The 19,534-nt window shown below is 58.0% G+C and overlaps 8 protein-coding genes across 8 annotated transcripts in view, besides 22 other annotated features; all 8 read right to left on the minus strand.

Moving 5' to 3' along the window:
• Positions 1 to 20: a microsatellite.
• A 71-nt stretch (positions 21 to 91) lies between these two features.
• Positions 92 to 131: a microsatellite.
• Positions 127 to 164: a microsatellite.
• Positions 165 to 267: 103 nt separating this feature from the next.
• Positions 268 to 303: a microsatellite.
• Positions 304 to 400: 97 nt separating this feature from the next.
• Positions 401 to 418: a microsatellite.
• Positions 419 to 963: 545 nt separating this feature from the next.
• Positions 964 to 997: a sequence feature (A-rich).
• A 276-nt stretch (positions 998 to 1,273) lies between these two features.
• Positions 1,274 to 1,304: a sequence feature (A-rich).
• Positions 1,305 to 2,277: 973 nt separating this feature from the next.
• Positions 2,278 to 2,299: a microsatellite.
• A 157-nt stretch (positions 2,300 to 2,456) lies between these two features.
• Positions 2,457 to 2,500: a microsatellite.
• Positions 2,501 to 2,652: 152 nt separating this feature from the next.
• Positions 2,653 to 3,660, minus strand: Tco025E_00627 (uncharacterized protein; the record flags this gene model as incomplete). The annotated part of the gene is made up of 1 exon (XM_029367567.1): positions 2,653 to 3,660. One exon carries the CDS (start codon positions 3,658 to 3,660, stop codon positions 2,653 to 2,655), a length of 1,008 nt encoding a protein of 335 aa, XP_029232335.1.
• Positions 3,661 to 3,858: 198 nt separating this feature from the next.
• Positions 3,859 to 3,903: a microsatellite.
• A 44-nt stretch (positions 3,904 to 3,947) lies between these two features.
• Positions 3,948 to 4,005: a microsatellite.
• A 298-nt stretch (positions 4,006 to 4,303) lies between these two features.
• Positions 4,304 to 4,366: a sequence feature (A-rich).
• A 535-nt stretch (positions 4,367 to 4,901) lies between these two features.
• Positions 4,902 to 5,561, minus strand: Tco025E_00628 (Rab family, other; the record flags this gene model as incomplete). The annotated part of the gene is made up of 1 exon (XM_029367568.1): positions 4,902 to 5,561. The coding sequence occupies one exon, from the start codon at positions 5,559 to 5,561 to the stop codon at positions 4,902 to 4,904; it is 660 nt and encodes a 219-aa protein (XP_029232336.1).
• Positions 5,562 to 5,630: 69 nt separating this feature from the next.
• Positions 5,631 to 5,649: a microsatellite.
• Positions 5,650 to 5,654: 5 nt separating this feature from the next.
• Positions 5,655 to 5,706: a microsatellite.
• Positions 5,707 to 6,010: 304 nt separating this feature from the next.
• Positions 6,011 to 6,044: a microsatellite.
• Positions 6,045 to 6,101: a sequence feature (A-rich).
• Positions 6,102 to 6,190: 89 nt separating this feature from the next.
• Positions 6,191 to 8,848, minus strand: Tco025E_00629 (uncharacterized protein; the record flags this gene model as incomplete). The annotated part of the gene is made up of 1 exon (XM_029367569.1): positions 6,191 to 8,848. The coding sequence occupies one exon, from the start codon at positions 8,846 to 8,848 to the stop codon at positions 6,191 to 6,193; it is 2,658 nt and encodes an 885-aa protein (XP_029232337.1).
• A 296-nt stretch (positions 8,849 to 9,144) lies between these two features.
• Tco025E_00630 (putative conserved oligomeric Golgi complex subunit 5-like) lies at positions 9,145 to 11,769 on the minus strand (the record flags this gene model as incomplete). Its single annotated transcript, XM_029367570.1, has 1 exon — positions 9,145 to 11,769. One exon carries the CDS (start codon positions 11,767 to 11,769, stop codon positions 9,145 to 9,147), a length of 2,625 nt encoding a protein of 874 aa, XP_029232338.1.
• Positions 11,770 to 12,134: 365 nt separating this feature from the next.
• On the minus strand, positions 12,135 to 13,709 carry Tco025E_00631 (putative mitochondrial RNA binding protein; the record flags this gene model as incomplete). The annotated part of the gene is made up of 1 exon (XM_029367571.1): positions 12,135 to 13,709. The coding sequence occupies one exon, from the start codon at positions 13,707 to 13,709 to the stop codon at positions 12,135 to 12,137; it is 1,575 nt and encodes a 524-aa protein (XP_029232339.1).
• A 212-nt stretch (positions 13,710 to 13,921) lies between these two features.
• Positions 13,922 to 13,958: a microsatellite.
• Positions 13,959 to 14,246: 288 nt separating this feature from the next.
• Tco025E_00632 (putative NADH dehydrogenase subunit NI8M) lies at positions 14,247 to 14,744 on the minus strand (the record flags this gene model as incomplete). The annotated part of the gene is made up of 1 exon (XM_029367572.1): positions 14,247 to 14,744. The coding sequence occupies one exon, from the start codon at positions 14,742 to 14,744 to the stop codon at positions 14,247 to 14,249; it is 498 nt and encodes a 165-aa protein (XP_029232340.1).
• Positions 14,745 to 14,763: 19 nt separating this feature from the next.
• Positions 14,764 to 14,787: a microsatellite.
• A 184-nt stretch (positions 14,788 to 14,971) lies between these two features.
• Tco025E_00633 (uncharacterized protein) lies at positions 14,972 to 16,861 on the minus strand (the record flags this gene model as incomplete). The annotated part of the gene is made up of 1 exon (XM_029367573.1): positions 14,972 to 16,861. The coding sequence occupies one exon, from the start codon at positions 16,859 to 16,861 to the stop codon at positions 14,972 to 14,974; it is 1,890 nt and encodes a 629-aa protein (XP_029232341.1).
• A 33-nt stretch (positions 16,862 to 16,894) lies between these two features.
• Positions 16,895 to 16,935: a sequence feature (A-rich).
• Positions 16,936 to 16,992: 57 nt separating this feature from the next.
• Positions 16,993 to 17,012: a microsatellite.
• A 239-nt stretch (positions 17,013 to 17,251) lies between these two features.
• Positions 17,252 to 17,292: a microsatellite.
• Positions 17,293 to 17,360: 68 nt separating this feature from the next.
• Positions 17,361 to 17,452: a sequence feature (A-rich).
• A 30-nt stretch (positions 17,453 to 17,482) lies between these two features.
• The window catches only part of Tco025E_00634 (uncharacterized protein), a gene marked incomplete at both ends in the record, with an annotated part of 5,943 nt that continues 3,891 nt past the window's right edge, over positions 17,483 to 19,534 (minus strand). Inside the window, one exon of the mRNA XM_029367574.1 lies at positions 17,483 to 19,534. This exon is cut by the window's right edge and continues 3,891 nt beyond it. Within this exon, the coding sequence (XP_029232342.1) occupies positions 17,483 to 19,534 (2,052 nt within the window).

Below are 19,534 nucleotides of genomic sequence, written 5' to 3' on the forward strand. Positions count from 1 at the left end.
TGTGTGTGTGTGTGTGTGTGCCATTTTTTTACTTAAAACGTTTGCTTGCTTGTTGCGCTTCACGTACCACCCGTTGAGGCAATGCTAGTGGCACCCACACACACACACAGAGACACAGAGACACGCATACATATATATATATATGTATGTATGTATGTATAAATGCGGCTCTCACTGATTATTTGGCTGCGTGTCCGTCGGGCCATTACCCGCGCAGCTGCGTTTTAGTTTCGTTTGCTCCCTGCGTCGTTTTTCCTGCACGATTGCGTGTTTGTGTTTGTCTTTGTTTTTTTTTTCTCTTTGCGCGTTTCGTTTGCACTGGCACGAGGCACAAAAAACAGCGTGGCACACCCACGGGAGGGGAGGGGGCGTTGGCGCAGAAGAAAAATAAAAGTTGGCGGTGTGTGTGTGTGTGTGTTGCGGGAGGGGGGGGGGCTGCGGCCCGCCGCGCGGCGAGAGGGACGGCGGCGTCCGCCATCGCGCACATTACACTCGGCAGAAGAGCGAAATAAACGTGAAATCACAAAACATAATAATAACAAAAAGAAAACAAACGAATGGGGGGGGGGGAGCAAACACACAAAACACCGCCCGACAGGGTCCGCAAAGGAAGCCACGGAAGAGGCGCCTGCACGGCTTCCGCTGCGGCCCCTGCGTGGGGGGAGGCACCGCCAGGACGGCGGGCGGCATGACCCAAAGAGACACGCACGCGGGGCGACGGGCCCAGCGCAAAGCCCCAGCGCTCCAACGCGGAAGGGCCGTAAACAAAATAGAAACAAAAACGAAAATAACACACGCACACGCACAGAGAAAGAAAGGGAGAGAAAGAGAGAACGGCGGCCCCAAGCCGCGGCAGTTTAAGCATGACAATTGCGCGTCCGACGGGAGAAAGCCAGGGGCACGGTGGGAGGACACAAAACCAAAAAGAAAAAAAAAGCGCGCGGGAGGGAGAGAGACGCCCCGAAATAAATTCAAAAAATAAAAAATAAATACATAACAACAAAGAGCCCCGGCACTCGTGGCGGACCACTGCACACAGCACAGAGGAGTCCCAGACGTGTGTCGGGCCGGAAACACCCGCACGCAGTGAGAGGGGCGCGTGCAACCACACGGCAGTTTGGGAGGGGGGACTCGCAGCAAAAGAACAAACACGCAGAGAAGAGCAGATTTACTCCGCCCAAGACGCACCGCCCCCCCCGCGGGAAACCGCAACGGGGACGGTACATGGTCAAATGAGGCACAAACCAACGCAGGTACAACAGTAGAAGTGTGTGAAAACACAAAGAAAGAAAGAAATAAACAAAAACACACAAAAGGGGTTTCACAAAGAAAGAGAAAAAAAACGGCAGCGGGGAGGGAGGCAAAGTTTGAGTTTACGGAAACACACGACGACAAAGATGCAAATGGCAAGCGTGTGCGAGGCGCAGGAACGCAGCAAAGAGGCAGGCACTTCAAAGAAGAGTAGTTGGGCGACGGGCAAGAGGCAGCAGCCCCCAAAAAGGCGCAGACATACACACGCACCCCCCTTCGCTTCACCACCACCGCCCAAACGCCGCGCACTCAACGCGCGCGTGGGCAGTCGGAGAGCGGCAGTCAAGGCCAGCAAGCGAAGGCGCACACCCCGCGTCGCAGCCTCTCATTCTTGGCACGTACTTCGTCTCTTCCCCCCTGTTCTCCTCAACGTCTTATCTTTTTTTTCGTTTGCTTCGTTTGGGCGCGGCCTCGCCTTCTCGCTTTTGAGAAGGCGCCCGTCGCGTTCCATTCTGTTCCACGGAACTTTACGGCGGCTCCGCCCGCACTTTCCGCCCATGCACCAGTTTTTAATAATATCTTCTCCCCGGCAGACAGACGGCGTGCGAGCGTCAACTCTCCCACACACAACCACACGCGCCTCGGTGACTGTCGGCCGGCCAAACGGTGAGGTGTGCGATCCGCCGATCGGCTGCGAGTTTGCGGCCGTCTCAGTGGCACCACGCACACACGCACGGCGTCCAACACCCCCAGCGTCGCCTGCTCGATGGCAGCGCGTACGCGTACAAACGGCTGCACGGGTGAATATCCCAGCGCCCCGCGGCGTCAGCCATTTCGCCGCTGGGCGGATATAAAGAGAAACGCGGAAACAAACACAGTCACTCACATGTACATCAAAAACAATAACATCTCCGTGAAAATCATTCAATACAATATCGTGTTGCCCTCTTCTTTTCCCTCCTCCCCCCACCCCCGCCCCCTCTCTCTCACACATTTACTTCCAGCCATGCTGAAAGTAACAGCGGAACACGCACACACACACACAGACTCGTCAGTTGTTTCAGTAATACAGTCGGGGTTATTTCTGCAGCCATCGGTGGCGCTTTCCTCGCTCATCTCTCACTTTTCTCTTTCTCTCACACACACACCAGCAGGGGACGAAAAAAAAAACCGTCAGGGAGAAAAAAACAACTGCAGCGCGAAACACGAAAAGACACACAACGAAACAAAAAAAAACACACAAACAAACTCGGGGGACGCTTGGGAACAGAACTCACCAAATACACACCACATACAGTGAGAGAGAAAGAGATAAAAAGAAAGGACAAGTAACAAAGAAACGACGGGGAAAAAAAACCCACACACACATATACCCAAAGAGGTGAGACTTCCCCGCTCTAGTCAGTGGCAAGGCGCTGGGAGCCACGAGCCATAGCTTGTAGTGGGTGGACTGCAACACGCGTCACCATCCTCCTCCGTGTCGCTGCTGCACGGTGAGCTGCTCGCCCCTCCACCGCTCCCCAGTGAGGAGTCGAGCGAAGGTGACAAAATGTCGCCGGGCTCCGTCTCCAATTGCTTCTGGCATGCGGTGCAAGGGAGCTCGTTCAGGCGCGCCACGGTCATCACAGTAAGCGACGCCGCGGCTGCGGTGGGCCTCGCCGTCGCCGCTCCCTCGCCCGCCGTTCGGGCAGGAGCGGCGGCGTGTACCAAGGGCAGCTCGGCCTCAGGCTTCAGAAAGAACTGGTTCCGCTTCTTCAGCTCCCCCAGCCGCCTTAAAACGTGTTCCTTGTTCCGTTGCAGCTCGATTACGCGAGAACCAGAGTCAAAGAAGTTGTCCACCAAATCGAAAAGATACATTTTGTGGAACTTCATGCGCGCGGCGAAATAGCCCCACTCCTCGAACTCCTCCAGGAGACGATCGGAAACGGTGCGCCAACGTCGCCGCGCCTCCGCGACACCCTCCTCTGAGGTGCCGCGGCAACGGAGGTGTGCAAGGTGCCTGCGGTGCGCCTCGCTCAGTAAGATAACAAGCGCGGCGCGTCCGCAGCCAGGTGGAAGAGTTTCCTCCTGCTGCTGCTGCTGCAGCCGCCACCCGCGAAACACAGGTGGTTGATCGCACGCGTAAGGTCCCTTATCGTGCTGCTTCTGCTCCCGCGCACAGCCTCCACTGCACTCGTTTTTCTCCTCATTATCGTGGCTGCAGCATGCAGCCGCCATGTTGCGGCAATACGGTCGCTGGCTGAAGACGTACTGTGAGCTCTCCTCGATCCCCGAGTCGTAGTCGATCTCCAGGTACTCCTCCTCCGGCGGGGGGGAGACCTCCTGCGGCTCGGCGCACGGGGCCCAGCCGAGATGCGCGTCGGCGACGTCGCGTTTTTCGCGTGGGCAGCAGCCCTCCTCACACGGCATCGGACACGCCGGACGCGTCCCAAAGCGGAGCAGGCAAATAAACGGCAAAAGTAAAATAAATAAAAAAATGACTCCGCAGGCCGCCACAACTCAAGCCGTTGAGCAGCACACTTTGACCCGAACACACACGAAGCAGAAAAAAAAATGTCAGGCAAAAGGAAAGGAAAAAAAGGCTTGAAGAAAATGTGTGTGTGTGGGTATATATATATATATATATGCAGATATATATATATATGTATATATGTATTACCTGCTGGCCGGCACGGTGGTCGATGGTGATGACAACCGTTTGTGTGAAGTATTTATTTGTGTGCGTGTGCGTGTGGGAGGGTGTGGGGTTGCTGTTCCCCGCGTGTGTTCCCTTGCGCCCTTGTGGTTTCCCGCCCGAGTGGCTCTCGACCCGCAGCCCCACGCACTTCCTCCGCTCTCGTCCCTACCCTGCCTGGTTGCCGCCCTTCGCAACGCCGCCTTCCCTCGCTTCGCCGCCGCAACCACACGCCAGATCCGCGGAGGGACGCGTGTGGGAGGCAAAGGGGGTGGAAAAAACAACAAAAACAAAAATAGTTGCGGTCACCCACAGCCGCACAATATGTAAAGGCAGATGTATTTATGTGTGGATTTAGCTACTCACAGCGTCACACAGAAAAACAAAGAAAAAAATACACTAAACACAGCAAAGATAAACTAAAAACCCAAAGAAAAAAAACCTACGCTAGTTGTCCGCCAATAAATACCCACAAACAAAAAAAAAGAGAGAGAGAGAGAAAAGGCGAAAGGGAGTTACCGCTGACAATCAGACCACGCAGGGAGAACCCTACGCAGGCAAGAGCCGTAGCAGTACCAAGAGAGGAGGAGAATAACAGGGAGAAGCAATACGAATACCTCTACATCTGCGCGCAGCTCTAACTTTTTCAGAGTGTTCGACAATAAAATAAGTAAAACAGGGCAGTGAGGGACAGGGAAAGGAAGAATGGATCCCCTCTGCACTACAGCCTCGTCCACATTTGTGGCATATATGCCCCCCGCCTGCGCGGTGCTTGTCTTGTACTCTTCTACCCGGCAAAGGCAACCCCAAAAACTGGGCCAGCGAATAAATGGCACACGTGCGTGCGCCCAGTGGCAACGCACACACGCAGAGGGCACGCCGCCGCTCTGCACCCCTCATTCTCCCAATCCCTCCCTTCGACGCCTCCGCCACCACCAAGACGCATTCAGCATGAGAATCACCGCCCCATTTCAGCTCAACGCAGCACCCGAGGTGCATCTCCGGCATCGCGCTCCTTCTGCAAAAGCTCATCCTCCTCGGCTAGTATGCGTGAGAGAATAATCTGCTCCACCATGGCATCGAATGCCTCCTTAAAGTTGCCGCTCTGGTAATCCAACGAGGTCTCCATGGCGCGCACGCCCCTCAGTTGTTTGGGCAGCGCGGGGATCGCGTTGTCGCCGACGGCCAATTCCGGCACCGAGGAGTGATGCGAGAAGACCAAGGAGTGCTTGTCCAGCACACGCATCTTGAAGTTGTTGTTCTCGTCCAGCTCGTCCTGGTCAAGCGCAAATTTCTTGTACCACAGCACAAGCTCCTTCTCCGACCCCCGCACTTCAGGGTTAAAGACGTAAATAATGCCGTCCGCGTTGGCCGCCACGGCTGGCCACCCTGCCTGGTGCTTGCTGCTGCCGCTGAGGTCCCACAGCTGCACGACGGCCCGCTTTGGGCCCGCAACGTGGCGGCTGCCCACCTTGAGGTTGTCGAGGCCGATCTCCACCTCCAGAATGCGGAGGGGTTTGGTCTCGTAGTACTCCTTTGTCGGCGTGTCGCGGACCCCGGCGAGGAAGTTGGTGATGGTGGACTTCCCCGACTTGCTCGGGCCCAGGACGAGCACCTTCACCTTCTCCTCCGACATGGCGTCACTCAATCGCCGTCACCGCTCCTCGGTTTGCTGCTTGCCGTGCCGTTATTTATTTCCTTCTTGATATATATATATATATATACGAGCGTGTGTGTGAGAGTGTGTGTGTGTGTGTGTGTCGCTGAATGCCTGGGTGTGTCCGGGGCACTGTGCGCCTGCCTGCAACGCAAGGAACGCCCAACACCTCCCCCGTCCCGCTACTTCACTGCAGAGTCGAGACAGACGAAAAAAGGCGTGCAAAGGGTTGGGTGCGGTCCACTACACGCCTGCAGCAATGCACGCCCCGCCCAGACCCACACACAACGAAGCGGCAACGCAGGGAGAGCGAGGGGGCAAGAAGGCATAATTATGCACATGCAGTTCCCTCTCACCGTCTCATTCAGCCGCTGCGAGGAGGGGCCTGCGGGGAAAGGGGGCGGGGAAAGGGGGCGGGCGAAGGGGAAAAACAAACAAACAAACAAAATCAAACAACAACAACGAGAACGAGAGCAGCAGCCAGTCAACCAAAAATAAACAAAATTGAACAAAAAAAACGACGGATATATTTACATGGGCGCTTCCAAGTGTCAGCGGCAAAAAATTAAGAAAAAAAAAGTCAGGCGCCCCCCACAAAATCTGTCTTCTTACTCCTTCGCCTTTTTTCCCTCCTGCAGCCGCGCCAGTAACGCACTCACCGATAGGTCCTCGGAAGGATCAACGTAGCGGACAATGTTACTTGCTGCCATGGCAGCGGGACCCCATACCGCGTGGCGTCTCCCGTCAAGAGACTCCACCAGACGGACGTAGCGTTCAAAGTCCAACTCGCCGTGGCTTCCGGCAAACTTGTTCCACTGCTCCTGCAACCCAGAAAGAAGTGCATCGCTGTCTTTAGAGGACGCCGGACGAGTTCCACGGCGAATGAGTAACTGGTCGCGCAGGTACTTGGCCACCGCCTTCACCGGCACGTGCGGTACATGCTCTAGTAAAAGGGAGTTCTTCCCGGCGCGTAGGGCATCCCAAGAGGAAAGCGCCACCCGAATCGCGGGGAGCCAGTACTTCCCATCCTCAACGCTAGCGTATCCCATCGCCTGGTAGAGAATCTGATGTTCACTTGCAACGCTTGCAGAGATGGAGTAGGCGCAAAGAGCATCTTCTATTGCCTGCCAGGAGTCCACCACATCATCGCAGATGAATTCGTACAAGAGATGCTTGAAGAGCGTGCTCCACAGGACGCCGGCATTCTCCACAGTGATAGACGCCGAAGACAGGAATAAACGCTCCGGCAGGAGGACATTGTAGTTCAGCAGTTCGAGCGACTCCGTTTGATTCCCAGCATCGTTTCGGGCCGCGTCAAGCAGCTGCCGCAGGAGAGCCAAGGGATAGGAGGGATACATGGCGACTAGGACGCTCGCAAATTGAACCACAGGTATGAGACCCTGCGGCTCACCTGTTGGAACCCGCTCCATATCCAAGAAACGGCAAATAGCGATTAGCATGGCGGCATCAAACTCCAGCATACGAAAAAGATCTGCGGTTACCTGCTTTCTTGACACTAAACCAAAGGCATAGGTCAGCGAGCCGCAGTGGGGACCACGAGAAACCGCGTCTATCGCGTAGGTCACGACAAGGTGCTTGTTGGCCTTTTTTACGACCCCAGGCTGCAGCGAGGTCTCTGGTGTAACCTGGGAGTCAAGTTCGCTTTGCTGTATTGCATGCAGCACGTAGTCGCGGGTAAAAACATCCAAGGACTTCGCCTCCGCCTCCTGACGCCATTGAGAAAGAATGACATAGACAATGCTTTCTGCAACAAGAGGCTTCATGCGAACGTACTCCACGCTGGAAAAGGAACGCAAATGCTCCGGGGTATCCGGGTTGTTGCCTGCCCTTGGAAGCCAAAAGTGGCACAGCGCGTTGTCGTTGACGACAGCGGTGGTAGTGGCGGCGGCGGCGGCGGGGAAGAAAGCCTCCTTGCTACCGCCGCCGGTCTCACTCTTCCCCGCCAACGCGGTGCCTTCCTTCGACTCCGCCGCGGCCGCGGGGCTCGCCTCATCTCCCACCGAGGCCTCTGACGCGGAGGAAAGCCGCTTCGGGGGCTGCGCGAAGCGGAGGAAGGCCTCGGCCGCCTTCTTCATTCGGTTCTCACGGAGAGACTCCCACCAGCTCTGGAGCGAAGAGTGGCGACTCACGAAGACGGACATCAAGACGTTGCGCGTGATTTGAAGGTCCCGTTGAAGCCGCTCGCTTCGCTGCGTTTGGAGCAAAGTTTCATTTTGGTGCTTTTGGCACTCCACCGCAAAGGCAATGTTGTGGTCCGTGAGCACCGAGAGGCGGGCGGCGAGCTCGACGCACTGCTGGGCGTACTTCCCATTCAGGGTCATGAGCTCCTGAAGCCGGCGGCTCAGCTCATCCCGCTCCTTTTGCAGCGCCGTCACCTCCCCCTGCAGCTCATCCACGGCCTTCTCGTTTGCAGCGCGGGCGATCAAACGCTTCACGTACCTCGCCGAATTCTCATCGTCGTCAGGCGGCACGGCGGCATCACCCGTTACCCCTCTTGCGTGGGACAAAACAAACTGGTGCTTAAGTAGACCCTCCAACTTGGCCTCGCGCGCCTGGGCGGCCACGATCTCCGCCTTGAGGTGATCGCGCTGCATGGCCGCCTCATCCACTAATTTTGCCATGCGCACCTCCATCATGCGCATGCGCTCGTGTGCGGCCGCCACCTCTTCCTTCTCCGTGGCGCTCCATGCCGGCAGGCAATTCTGCGGAGCCCCGCCCCCATTTGCGAAATCCGCCTTCTCCTCCAGCAATTCGTCGATGAGACCAAAGATGAACCCGAGCGTTTTCTGCAGGATGGGCCGGTAGATGCCGGAGTTGGAGGTGAAGAGCGCAAGAGCGGCCCGCGCCAATTCCACCTTCGTGATGCGTCGCCGCGAGAGCAACGGGTCCAAAGGTCTGTCCGAGGAACTCACCGCGTGCAAGTCCGCGTCCGGTGCGTTCTGCAGGCTCCGCCGCCCCACAACCTCGTCGTCGTCGTCGTCGTCGTCGTCGGCACCGCAGTCCATCTCTGTCAACCACAACGGGTACGACTCCTTCGCCTTCCTCGCAGCTCCATGACTGCCATCACCGGCGGTGGCTCCTTTGTGAACATTGGCCGCCGCAGCCTCCACGGAGGCCATGAAGAGGTGCTTGTGCCTGCTGCTTCCCCGCTTGCGGCCGCAGTCTATCGTGCCCTGCTCCCCTGCACCGTTGGCGGTGTCCCAGGTGGCCAGCACATGCTGCAGCTGTTGCAGCAGCGCGGTCATTGCCCCCCACACCGCACGCACACTCAGCGAGAGAGAGTGCGAGGGCGGGCAACCGCAAATAAAAAATGAAACACACACACGAGTTGAACTCAGACAAGAAGAACTGGGAAAGAGGGAGGGGATGAAGCACAACCTGGCCCCAGCGGTTGAAAAACTTCCGCCCACCCCAATGAAAGGGAGAGAGCGGTGAAGCAATAAGAAAAAATGATAATGAAAAAAAAAGTGAGAAGAATGAAAGCATCCGCGACAAAGCGTGTACTTCTTTGCCCGTTCTAAGTTTCATTCCTGCCCATATGTCAGGCTTTCAGCAGCGCCCAGAGGTTTTCCATCCACTGCGTGGTCGGCCCTCGAACGGCGTCTTCACGCGACGCCGCCGCGGTCTCGTGGAAGCACCGCTCCACGGCGCCCAACACCTCCCCCAACCTCGTCAATTCTGGCGATCCGCCACTTGCGTCGGCGAGGGCGCGTGGTGGAACGTCGTTGGTGTGGAGCTGCTCCAGCACGATAGACTCCAGAAGCTCCATAAACCCTCCTGAAGTCAGTCCCATTGAGGTGTATGGCTTCTTGACCTTACTGGAGGAGCGAAGAACGCGCTGCAGCAGCAACAAGCGGGTCACGATGGGGGGGAGTGTCTGCAGGATGTTGTACCATTCCCCCACTGGCCTCTCGCCCACCTCCTCCGGCAGGCTGTACCACACTGCCAGTTGATGCAGCTGCCCCTTCAGCGCCATGGTGCTGCGAGCAACTGTTCCATGCGTAAATGCCGGCCCAAAGGACAGCACCACGCGTGTAATTTGTTGCAGGCAGTTCACCAGGTGCTGCTGCGTGCTTGTCGTAAAGGGATACACCAAAGCGACAGCAACGATGAGTCTCGCAAGGAGTCTATTTGTGAGTCGCCTGGATTGTTCATCCAACGTGGGAGTTTGTGGCTCAAACAGGTAATAAAAGTGAGACATGAAGTGTCGCATTTGGCTATGTAGCTGTCCTACGCCTGCCGCCGCCTGCTCGGCTGTCCCGTCCACGCACATTAAAACGGAGTCCAGAAGCAGCACCGCCGCAGACCTAAAGAAGGGCTGCACAACCTGCTCACTCATGGACGTAAACTCCTTGGCAAAACCACGGAGCTGGTGGTACTTGTCCAGCACCGATTCCTGCTCACTGGAGGCAGCTGTCTGCCTCTCCTCCAGCTCCTCGCCTCCCAGGCCGGTGGGAGCCCATCGCCCGTTCATAATGGCACCCGCGGCAAAGAGCTCACACTCTGGGAGCGACGCCAGTAACGCCGTCAAATCATTACAAAGCAGCGTACATGCATTGCTGACGCAAATGTGGAGCAGCTGCGACACAGTCGCCTCACCAGACACAGCGGGAAGTGGCGGAAGTGGCCATTTCCCCGTCGCCCCCGTAACTGGCTGCATAAAGGCGGTGAGACACTGGAGGATGCAGTCCAACACTATGGAAAGCGTGTGAGGATTTTGCCGGTACATCGCCACATCCTGTGTCGCCAAGATGGTGTACGCGCGTGTATCCAAGGCACGGGCTGCCGCAGGGACCTCGGGTCGTTGAAGATCAACAACGACACTTACCGTCGTGCGCCCGCCCGCGGTTGGAAGGATAGACTGAAGTCTTGAGAGTATGTGATGCAGTCGCTCACGATGGCGGTCTAGCACTTGCGCGGCAAAGCGCTCATCCACCTCCTGCGTGACCTGGGAAAGCCAAACCCGCTTCAACCCTTCGGAGGCAGCGGCAGTAGCGCTAGTAGAAGTGGAAGGTAATTTTTTGGCAAATGGCGATGACCCAGCAGTCGTTTGCTTCGCCGCAACCGCGTCATGCTCCACAAGGCGATCCAGTATCTGCAGGAGCCCATCCATGCCGCCTAGGAATCCGTTGAGTAGACTCTGGTAGTGCATCACGTCCGCGGCCAGGGCTGCGAGGAAGCTGGGACGCTTCTGAACTGCCTGTAGCCGCTCCCTGAGCTTCTCCATGACAACTTGCCAGTAATCACCTAGCATCAGGGTCGGGTTTTCCACTGCGCTAAGGTACGGCGTGTGCGTGGTGGGATCCGCCCTTTTCACCAGGACGCGCCAGACAGCGACCACCACCTGGGTGTGCTGCGACACGCTCGCGAGGGCTGATTTGATGTGTGTGAAGAGAACCTCACGCGTGCGCAGGTTGGCATCGTTGGCGGTGGTGCCGGTTCCATGGCTCGCCTCGTCGATCATGGATTGCAGGTCCAGTTCCCGCATCAGCGTGCGTATCACCTCACGCTTCTGCTCCGTCATGAGGGTGCCGAGTACCCGAGGAAGACTCCCCAGAGTAAAGAGGCACTGCAAGGAAATGGCCACACCCGACGCGTCCTGCGCATCCCCACGCCGCAGCATTTCCTGGGCCTTGGTGCGAATGGTGACTGCCGCGCGCTCCACGGCGTCCATGCGGGCGTCCACCACCTCGATCCCCTTGAGGTCACTGATCTGAAGAAGCTCTTCCACCTCCCGCAGCGTGCGAGAGGCCCGGGCAAGGTCTTGCGGGAGCTGACTCTTCAGACGCGTGGTGAGGCCGACAAACTTCAGAACACTCCGCAATGTCGTTAAGGCGAGGCTCGTGTTCTGCAACTTTGTGATGTTCGCGTTGATGACACGGTACGGCTCCTGCACGGTGTGCCGCAGCCTACTCGTGGAGCTCACGAGGGAGGCAGTGGCTTGCCGCACCGCCACCACGTCGCGCTGCGCTCGGCAGGCGGCCGTGACCTGCTGCAGCATGTCCTCCGCGTTCTCCGAGAGTATCTTGTGCACCTCCTCCCGCACGGCCTTGGCGCAGGACGCGAGACGCGCCTGCTCAGCCTGGCAGTTGGAGGCGTGGAGGGCGTAGCGCAGGTACGCCTCCTCGTCAAAGTCGGGGCTCATCAACGTGCTGTCGGCGAACATTGCGTGCTAACGGCAATTCCTGCAAAATGAAACAAAAGCAATAAACAAAACAACACGCTTGAAGCATTCAACAGCGGAAGGCCGAGAAAAAACAAAAACAAAAACGCATTGCCGCTCCTTCACCATGCTATTGCCAAAGGGCCGCATTTTCACGTTGTTGTTGTCTGTTTGTTTTTTTTGGCTTCTCTTCCTTTTTGCCTTGCTTCCGGTTTATGTGCGCTGCCCCTCCCCCCTCCCTTTTTTTTTTCTCTCTCTCCCTCGCCACGCTGAAAGAAACCAAAAGGAAGTGTCGCGCAGCAGGTAGCCGGGTGGCAGGCCCCCACACACGCACGCAAGCGCGCCATCCATGCGCCGTCCGCCGCAAACTACGAGGGTGCAGAAGCACCTCTGTGATCACACAACAGCCGCTCCCGCGCCTTGGCAACCAGCTCCTTCAGCGTGTCGTCAACGCAGCGGCTGTCCGCAGCCAACGTGGCCACGGCTTCCAATAAAAAGCTCCTAGAATCGTCTGGAATGGGGGAACGGATCCGCAGCAGGGCCCGCAAGAGGACTTGCAGGCTGGAGACGTCATCCGCGGTGACGCATCGTCCAGCCTGTGCAAGGGCGTAGAGGAGACGGCTCGTGACTGCCACGCTGTGGGCGTTCTGGAGGTAGCGTTGTAGTGGTGCGCCACACAGCAGCTCTGTGGCCTGTCCAACGCCCGGTGAGACACACTGAAGGCGGACACAAGCGACCATCGCAAGGGCGAAGTTGAGGCCCTCCAGCGACGACAGCACCGCGTTCACTAGTGTCAGTACAACCTCTTCGCACCCCACGACGTAAAAGTGGGCCAGCGCCTGCAGAGTCATGGAGACGGCAGACGGGGTGGGGTCCCTCAGCGTTCCGGCTGGCTCTGTTAGGTGCGACGCCTGTGAGGAGGACAACACTCGCAAGAGACGCAAATGGCGGTACGAGCACATATGAAATGCCTTTAAAATGTACCCAATATCAAGTGGCGTCAGTTGCGGCGCCAGATCCATGGAGCGGCGGGCGACACTGTTGAGAAGCCCACGTGGGCCGCTGCAGGTCAAAGCGATCACGCGACAGACATCCAAAATTATCCCCTTGGCCGCAGCTGCATCTTCGCAAACTTCCACCTCGCTGCAGAGCCGCGTTTCCGCCGCGGCAAGAACCTGTTTGGCCTCCTCGGGGTACGCCTCGGCCAGCATAACGGCGCACTGACGCACATCCGTGAGTGGGGTGTCGGCAACCGTCTTGACGACCGTGTCGGTAAGAATTTTTACGAGGCTTGCGTCCCCCACCCCGCAGCGGTGCAGCAGCCGTAGGACGTGAATGGCCTCTCGCGGAATTAGGTCCGGCGCCACCTCCCGCAGGCGCGGAAGCAAAATCGCCACAATCTCCGCCGTTTGCGGGTGCCGCAACTTGGAGAGTATGAGGAAAAAGGCGGACACGGCCACCGCGTCTAAGAGGAAGGCGTTTTTGGTGTGCTGGTTAATGAGGGCGTAGGTGGCGGGGAGGTCCACGGCGTCAAAGTAGGCGGCGACGCGGAGCGCGCGCTGCGCCTGCACGAAGCGAGGGTCCTCGTCCGTGGAGAGGAGCGGGAGGGCGCGCAGAATTTGCACCGCCTCCGTCCGCAGCGCGGGGTCGAAGGTGCGCTGGTGGCGCTGCTGCAGCGCCACGAGCTCCGCCACCCGCTCCACCGCCAGCCGCCCCGCGGGGGACAACCGACGCTCCTGCGCCCGCCTCACGGAGTTGCCAAAACTCTGCTGATGGACTTTGGACCGCATCCGCACGGCGATGTCCTTCGCCATTTTCTCAAAGGGACCGCCCATTCCCTTCGCCACCCCGACCTCGTGCGTGAGCCTGTCGCCGTCTGCTTCCGAGCCACGGGCAGCGGTCCCGCCCTGCCGAGTAGCCGCGCGCGCAACGACCTCCTTCATCACGGGGAGAGAAAAAAAACACACGGGGAGTGGTGGAGGGGGAAAAGAGAGATGCATGTGAGCCCGCCGCAACGCATCGTTGAGCAAATAGTAGAGCGAAGGAAAAACAAACAAACGGAAGTAGTAAATATAAAGAGGACTCAACACACTCAGCGACGAAACTTGCTCCCCGCAGATCCAGTCAAGCCGGGAAACGAGCTGTTCGCTGCTACTTTTTTTTTTATTTTGCTTTGTTTGTTGTTTTTTTTTCTCTCTTGCGCTGCTGCCTCTGATGCTGCTGTTGTCTCAGTTGCGCAGTTCTACGCCCATTGCAATGAAGTGGGCGATGCTAACGTTAACCATAACCCCCTGCAAAGCCGAATCCGGCATATTTGGCATTTTTTTTCTTTGTTTGTTCCTTTGCATACGGCCGCCCTTCCGCCAAACTCGTACGAACGGCAATGATAATACTAACAATACTTCTAATACTTTTGCGGTTGTCGCCCCCTGCCCCTCCACTCCTCGTGTCGCGGCTCCGCTCGTTCCCAGTATGGCTCGTCACGGCATAATTTTGCAGCCGACGTTGCGAGGGTACATGCGCGGTTTCTGGCCGGGGTCGTCCACGCCCTCCGGCGTCCGCTGGCCTATTTCCGCTGGTGGTGAGACTTCTAGTTTGGAGAGAAAACTCTCCGTGTAGCCGAAGGAGGTGATGGCGGGCTGGTTCACTAAGTCACCGCCATCGTCGGTGCGGGGGCGCTCAATCACGGCGTGGTTCATGCCGTACGTAATGCAGGCCTCCATGATGTCCTCGCACTCCTCCTCCGTGGCGCCTGCGAGCCGGATCATGCGCTGGTCGGTGGGGGTGTAGTTGATGTACATGTGCGGCTCGCCGAAGGAGAGCTCCTGGATGGTGAAGGTGCAGAAGGGGTTGAGCAGCTGCAGCTCCGGAAGGTTGTTGCGCCACCAGTTGCGCACGCCAAAGCAGTTCGGGTCCTTCGGATTCAGCCACACTGTGAGCGACGCCACACACGGCGTGAAACGCGCCCGCCACGACATATTCGCTTCGCCACCTGCCAAAAAAAGAAAAAAAGAAAAAAAATAGTCGCTGCAGAAGGAAAACGCAAGACGCAAAATAAATAATAATAACAAATAAGGCAATTCGCCGGCAGCAAAGGAGCGCCCGCAAAAGCACAGCCAAGACAACGTTGTTTTCGCTTCCTCCTCGTTATACTCCAGACTCCCTGTACATACAAATGGCACAAGCGGCACTTGCACGCTGCTGTTCACTTCTTGTTGCGCGAGGGCTTCTTCTTGGCCTCATCCCCGGATACTTCCGTCTCGAGGGGAACCTGCGGCAGCAGAAGCAGCCGCTCGTAGAGCATATCGCTCAGCTCCCGCTGCACCGCGCGCAGGCCAGGATCACCGTCGTGCAGAATCACAAAGGTGCGTAACGTAATGGCGGCGCAATAAAGCTCTGGCGGCTGCAACGCACAGCTCTGCAGCGCCGACATCTCACTCTCCTCTAAAGGTTCGCGAAGAGACAAAACACGCAGTGCCTCGCGCGCGCCGCCCAGCGTCACCCTTCGGTTGTTTCCAAAGTTGACGCAACGCAAAACGGTGTTGCCAGGCACCCGCACTGTGTGTTCCATGCGAAAGCAATCACGGTCAAACGGTGAGGTGGGGCGGACCAAGACAAGCTCTGTCTTTTTCGCCTTCGCTTGCGTGCCCTTCTTAGACTCCTTCTTTTCCTCGGCAACGGCAGGGTATCTGGCTTGGTACCACGCCGTGTAAACCTCCTGGTAGCTGGGGTAGGTCGGGGGAGGCGTGGTCGCCAGCTGCCGCTCCCGCATCGTCGCATCACGACGCAGCAGTTGCCGCTTGCGGTACATCTGCAGCCTCTCGAACGGCACCTCCTGCATGCGGAAGCAGTCCACCACGCTAAGGAGCCCCATGTCCCCAATATCGTTATGGCCCAAGTCCAGTGCCTGTAGCGTGCGGTTCTCCTTCAGCACTTGTGCGAGCGCCACAGCCCCATCATCGCCAATACGGTTACCCCACAGGTTAAGACTGACGAGTTCACTACGTGGGTGGCAAAGCAGCAGAGACGCCATGGTTGCGACATCATCGTTGGTAATGCCGTTCCCCCGCAGGCTCAGGTGCTTTACGCCAGTCAGCAGCATAGCGGCCCACCCACGCGGGACAAGCACAGGGTTGTCTTTGTCAATCTGCGCCAGGGCGTCCTGCTGCTGCTGCAGCTGCGTCTGCTTCTTGGAGTCTACCTTTCCCTTTCGCCCCTTCTCCTCGCGAGACTGTTGCTCGAGCGACAAGAGCACGCCTTTGAGGCCCCTGTAATCGGTGGGATGAAAGGTGGGTGCGTCAGCGCCGAACAGTTTCCTCAGCGACAGCGACCTCTCCGTGGTCAGGGTGCGGCTCCCGCCGCCCATCACGCAGGAGCGCCGCATGCTCCCCGTCATGGAGTCTGCGGGCGGTTGGCTCAGCAGCGGGTCCGGCGTGGGGCTCGCAAGCGACACGCCCGCCACCCGCGTCGAGGTTCGCGGGCTTGTCAAGTGAGAGACGGTGGGGTCGGTGTAGAAGCCTGAATTGGCAACGCCGTTAAAGTCAATTGTCACGGAGGCCACGCGGCGACTCATGTAGATCGCCTTCACGAGCAGGAAATAGCTCTCCTCAGACAACCCACAGCCAACGAGCTCAACAGAGACAAGTGAGACGCAGTACGGTATGGCGAGCGCCAGGGGCTTGACGTCACGCTCGTTGAGGCAGAACTTGAGATGCCGCATCGCGATAAACGTAAGCGTCGGTGGGGCCGCGGGCGAAGAAAGCCTGCCAGCGTCGTTAGCTGCCGCAGCCTTCTTCCTGCTCTTTGTGCTCCCAATCGACCCGCTACGCCCGGAATGGGCGGCCATCTGCATGGTGGCGGAAGGGGTGGCGGTGGGGAGGGATGTCTGCAGTGGGGAGAGAGACGAATCTTTTGCCTCCGTGCTGGTGTCCGCATCACTGGGGGGGTGCGTCGCGAGGTATTTGGTCTCCGCCTCGTGCCGCCGCTCCTCGTCGGTGACGATGGAGCGGTACACCTCCTCCCGCTCCGTGACGCCGAGTGCGTGGCAGTACGCCCCGTAGTCGGAGCGGAGCACGCCGGAGGGCTCGAAGAGCATTCCTTTCGCGCCCCAGTGCAAGGCCAGGCAATAAAAAACAAAAACAAAAATGCAATAGCAGCAATAATAACAAACTGTCGTGCAGCCTCGCCTGGCGCGTGAGCCCCCAAAAGGGAGGAACGGAAGGAGGCGCAGCAGCAGCAGCAGACAGAGAAAAAAAAATCAACACATTTCAAATCGCGTCTGCCCCAGACGCCTCCCCCGCCTCCCTTTGCGGCTGGTTTACACAACCCGCCGGCCCTTCCCGCCGCCCGCTCTCTCGCTCCCGCTCTCTCGTTACTATTATTTCTCATTTCTCTGGTGGAAGGGGGGACGCGCGAAGGGCCGGAAGGGAGGAAGTTCAACTATACATCTCTTGCTACATTGCCCTCGCCCCCCACGCTGCGCCCCCGGCGTCGTCGGCGTCGTCGGCGTCGTCGGCGTCGTCGGCGGGCAAGTGACGCGTCCATCGAAGATGAGGCATGTGAGGTACAGAAAATAACGAAAGAGCAAGCCCGACAAAACAAATACAAAAAATTCACAAATAAATAGAAAGCCCGAGTCAGAAAGAAGGCAAAGGTAAAAAAAAAAAGTAGTAAAAACAAAAACAAATGAGAGTAAGCGGGAGTTTCGATCTCCCTCTCATTTCTCCTGCTCATGCTCGCTTTCAGCGGTCGGAAGTTCCTCTTGCTCCTGCTTCTGCCGCTCGGTGAAGTTCTGCTCAAGTCTTCGCTGCAGTTCATGCACGCGCCGCCGCGCCAGCCAGCCTCGTGCCGCCTGTTGAACTATAGTCACACAGCGCAGCAGCTCCTCTACATCACTGTCTGGCTCACACTCTTCGTCCGGGGCGAAGTAGCCAAGGCTGGCCCACAGCTCCTTCGGGTCAGCTGCTTCTGCGGCAATGGCAGTCATGGCCGCCGTGATCTCCTCGTCCTGGGCCTGTATGGTGTTCCAGTACTTCTCCATCGCGTCGCGCTGCTTCCGCACCAGCTGACGCGCCCGGTAGGCGCGGTACGCACGCTGCACCTGCATCGCCGCGTAATGCAGCATAGCCTCGATCTCAATGTCCAGCGTGCGCTGCTCCTCCACCATCAACTGCCGCCTCCAGAGCTCATTTTTGGCGTGGCATATCCGCATAAAGGAAAGCACCTTTTCAGCGGCTTCTTCCGCCTGCACCTGACGCATTGCGGCTGATTTGCGGCGAGACAGCTCTTTTCGTGCTGCCACTGTATGCGCAAACCTTACAATTTTACCAGCGGCCCGCGCCTCAACGGCGTCCTTCTCCTCCGCCTCATTTAAATAATACAGAATCGCACGAGCACGAGCAGCGCGTTCCTTTTTGGCGTACAACACGCGTGCAAAATTGGCCAGCGTGGGAGCGACTTCAAGTTGCCGCAGCTTGCACAAGTAAGTCGCTGTTGCATGTTTACGAGCTGCACGCTCCCGCTTTGCTCTAATAATGCGCAGAAAGCCTTGCAGTGCCGCAAGGTGATGATTCTCAAGCTGCGGGACTGTTGTGGAGCTGACTCCCGTGGACTTTGAGGCACCCTTGCGGCCGCCAATCAGCATCGCACTCTTTGCGGCCCGCAGAAATGCCTGTACGGTGGCAATGCGTCGCACCTTACGCACCTCCGCCGCCCCTGCCTGATGCACCTCGGAAAACTGATGCAGTAATTTGTGATCCAGCACGGGGGGCTCGTCACGATCGAGGTCCACCCTGTGCTCCACGTACGCCTCCGTTACCGCCTTCAAAGCCTTAACGTACCGGCGATCTAGGTAGCCGCGGGCCACGCGCGTGACATCCGTGGCAGCCTTCTCCTGCCGCTTCGCGGCCCCCAACGCCTGCAGCTCCCGCAGCCTTCGGCGAGCGGCCGAGGCGGGGGCCGGCTGCGTTGGCGTGGGCGTCCGCAGTTCCACCCGGCGGCGGCTAAGCGGTGGACGAGGGATGAGTTGCCGCAATTCCTCCTGGGTCTCGGCGGCGGCAATTTTATGAAGACGGTACTCGTTCGCCTTGGCGCGAAGCGCGTCTCTTTCATCGCGAAGAAGCTTCTCCTTCGCCATGGCGCGCCGCCGCTTCTCCCGCTCGACAGCCAGCGCCTCCTCTAAGCTGCACGACGCCTCGGACACGCCCCCCTCCTGCGGGGAAAGCGAGGAGGCCAAAGCAGAGGCAGAGGCAGAGGCAGACGCAGGGCGCACCGCAACAGCTGGCATGACGCATGGTGCAGCTGTGGGTTCTTCCAGCAAACCCCCTGGCTTCTCTTTTTGCTGAGCACCCTTGGCCGACTCCATCTCCAGCTCCCCCAGCTTCTGCTCGTCCGCGGCCAGTCTCCGTAATTCTCCCCCCTCCCACTCATAGAGGGCATCGCAAAGTGCATCCAACCGCTCCTGCTCTTCCTGAATCGACTTTGCTTCAGACAGCCCTTTTGCCTTCTCCCCTTGACTCGGCTCCCACTCCAGCTCTTCTAGCTTTTCCTCCTCCTCTTCTTCCCATAAAGCGACGGCTTCGTAAAGTGCATCCAACCTGGCCTTCTCTTCTCGAATCGACTTTGCTTCAGACAGCCCTTTTGCCTTCTCTCCTTGACTCGGCTCCCACTCCAGCTCTTCTAGCTTTTCCTCCTCCTCTTCTTCCCATAAAGCGACGGCTTCGTAAAGTGCATCCAACCTGGCCTTCTCTTCTCGAATCGACTTTGCTTC

This window comes from Trypanosoma conorhini (assembly GCF_003719485.1).
Source record: "Trypanosoma conorhini strain 025E chromosome Unknown Tco_14.4_contig_00015, whole genome shotgun sequence".
Lineage (NCBI taxonomy): Eukaryota > Euglenozoa > Kinetoplastea > Trypanosomatida > Trypanosomatidae > Trypanosoma > Trypanosoma conorhini.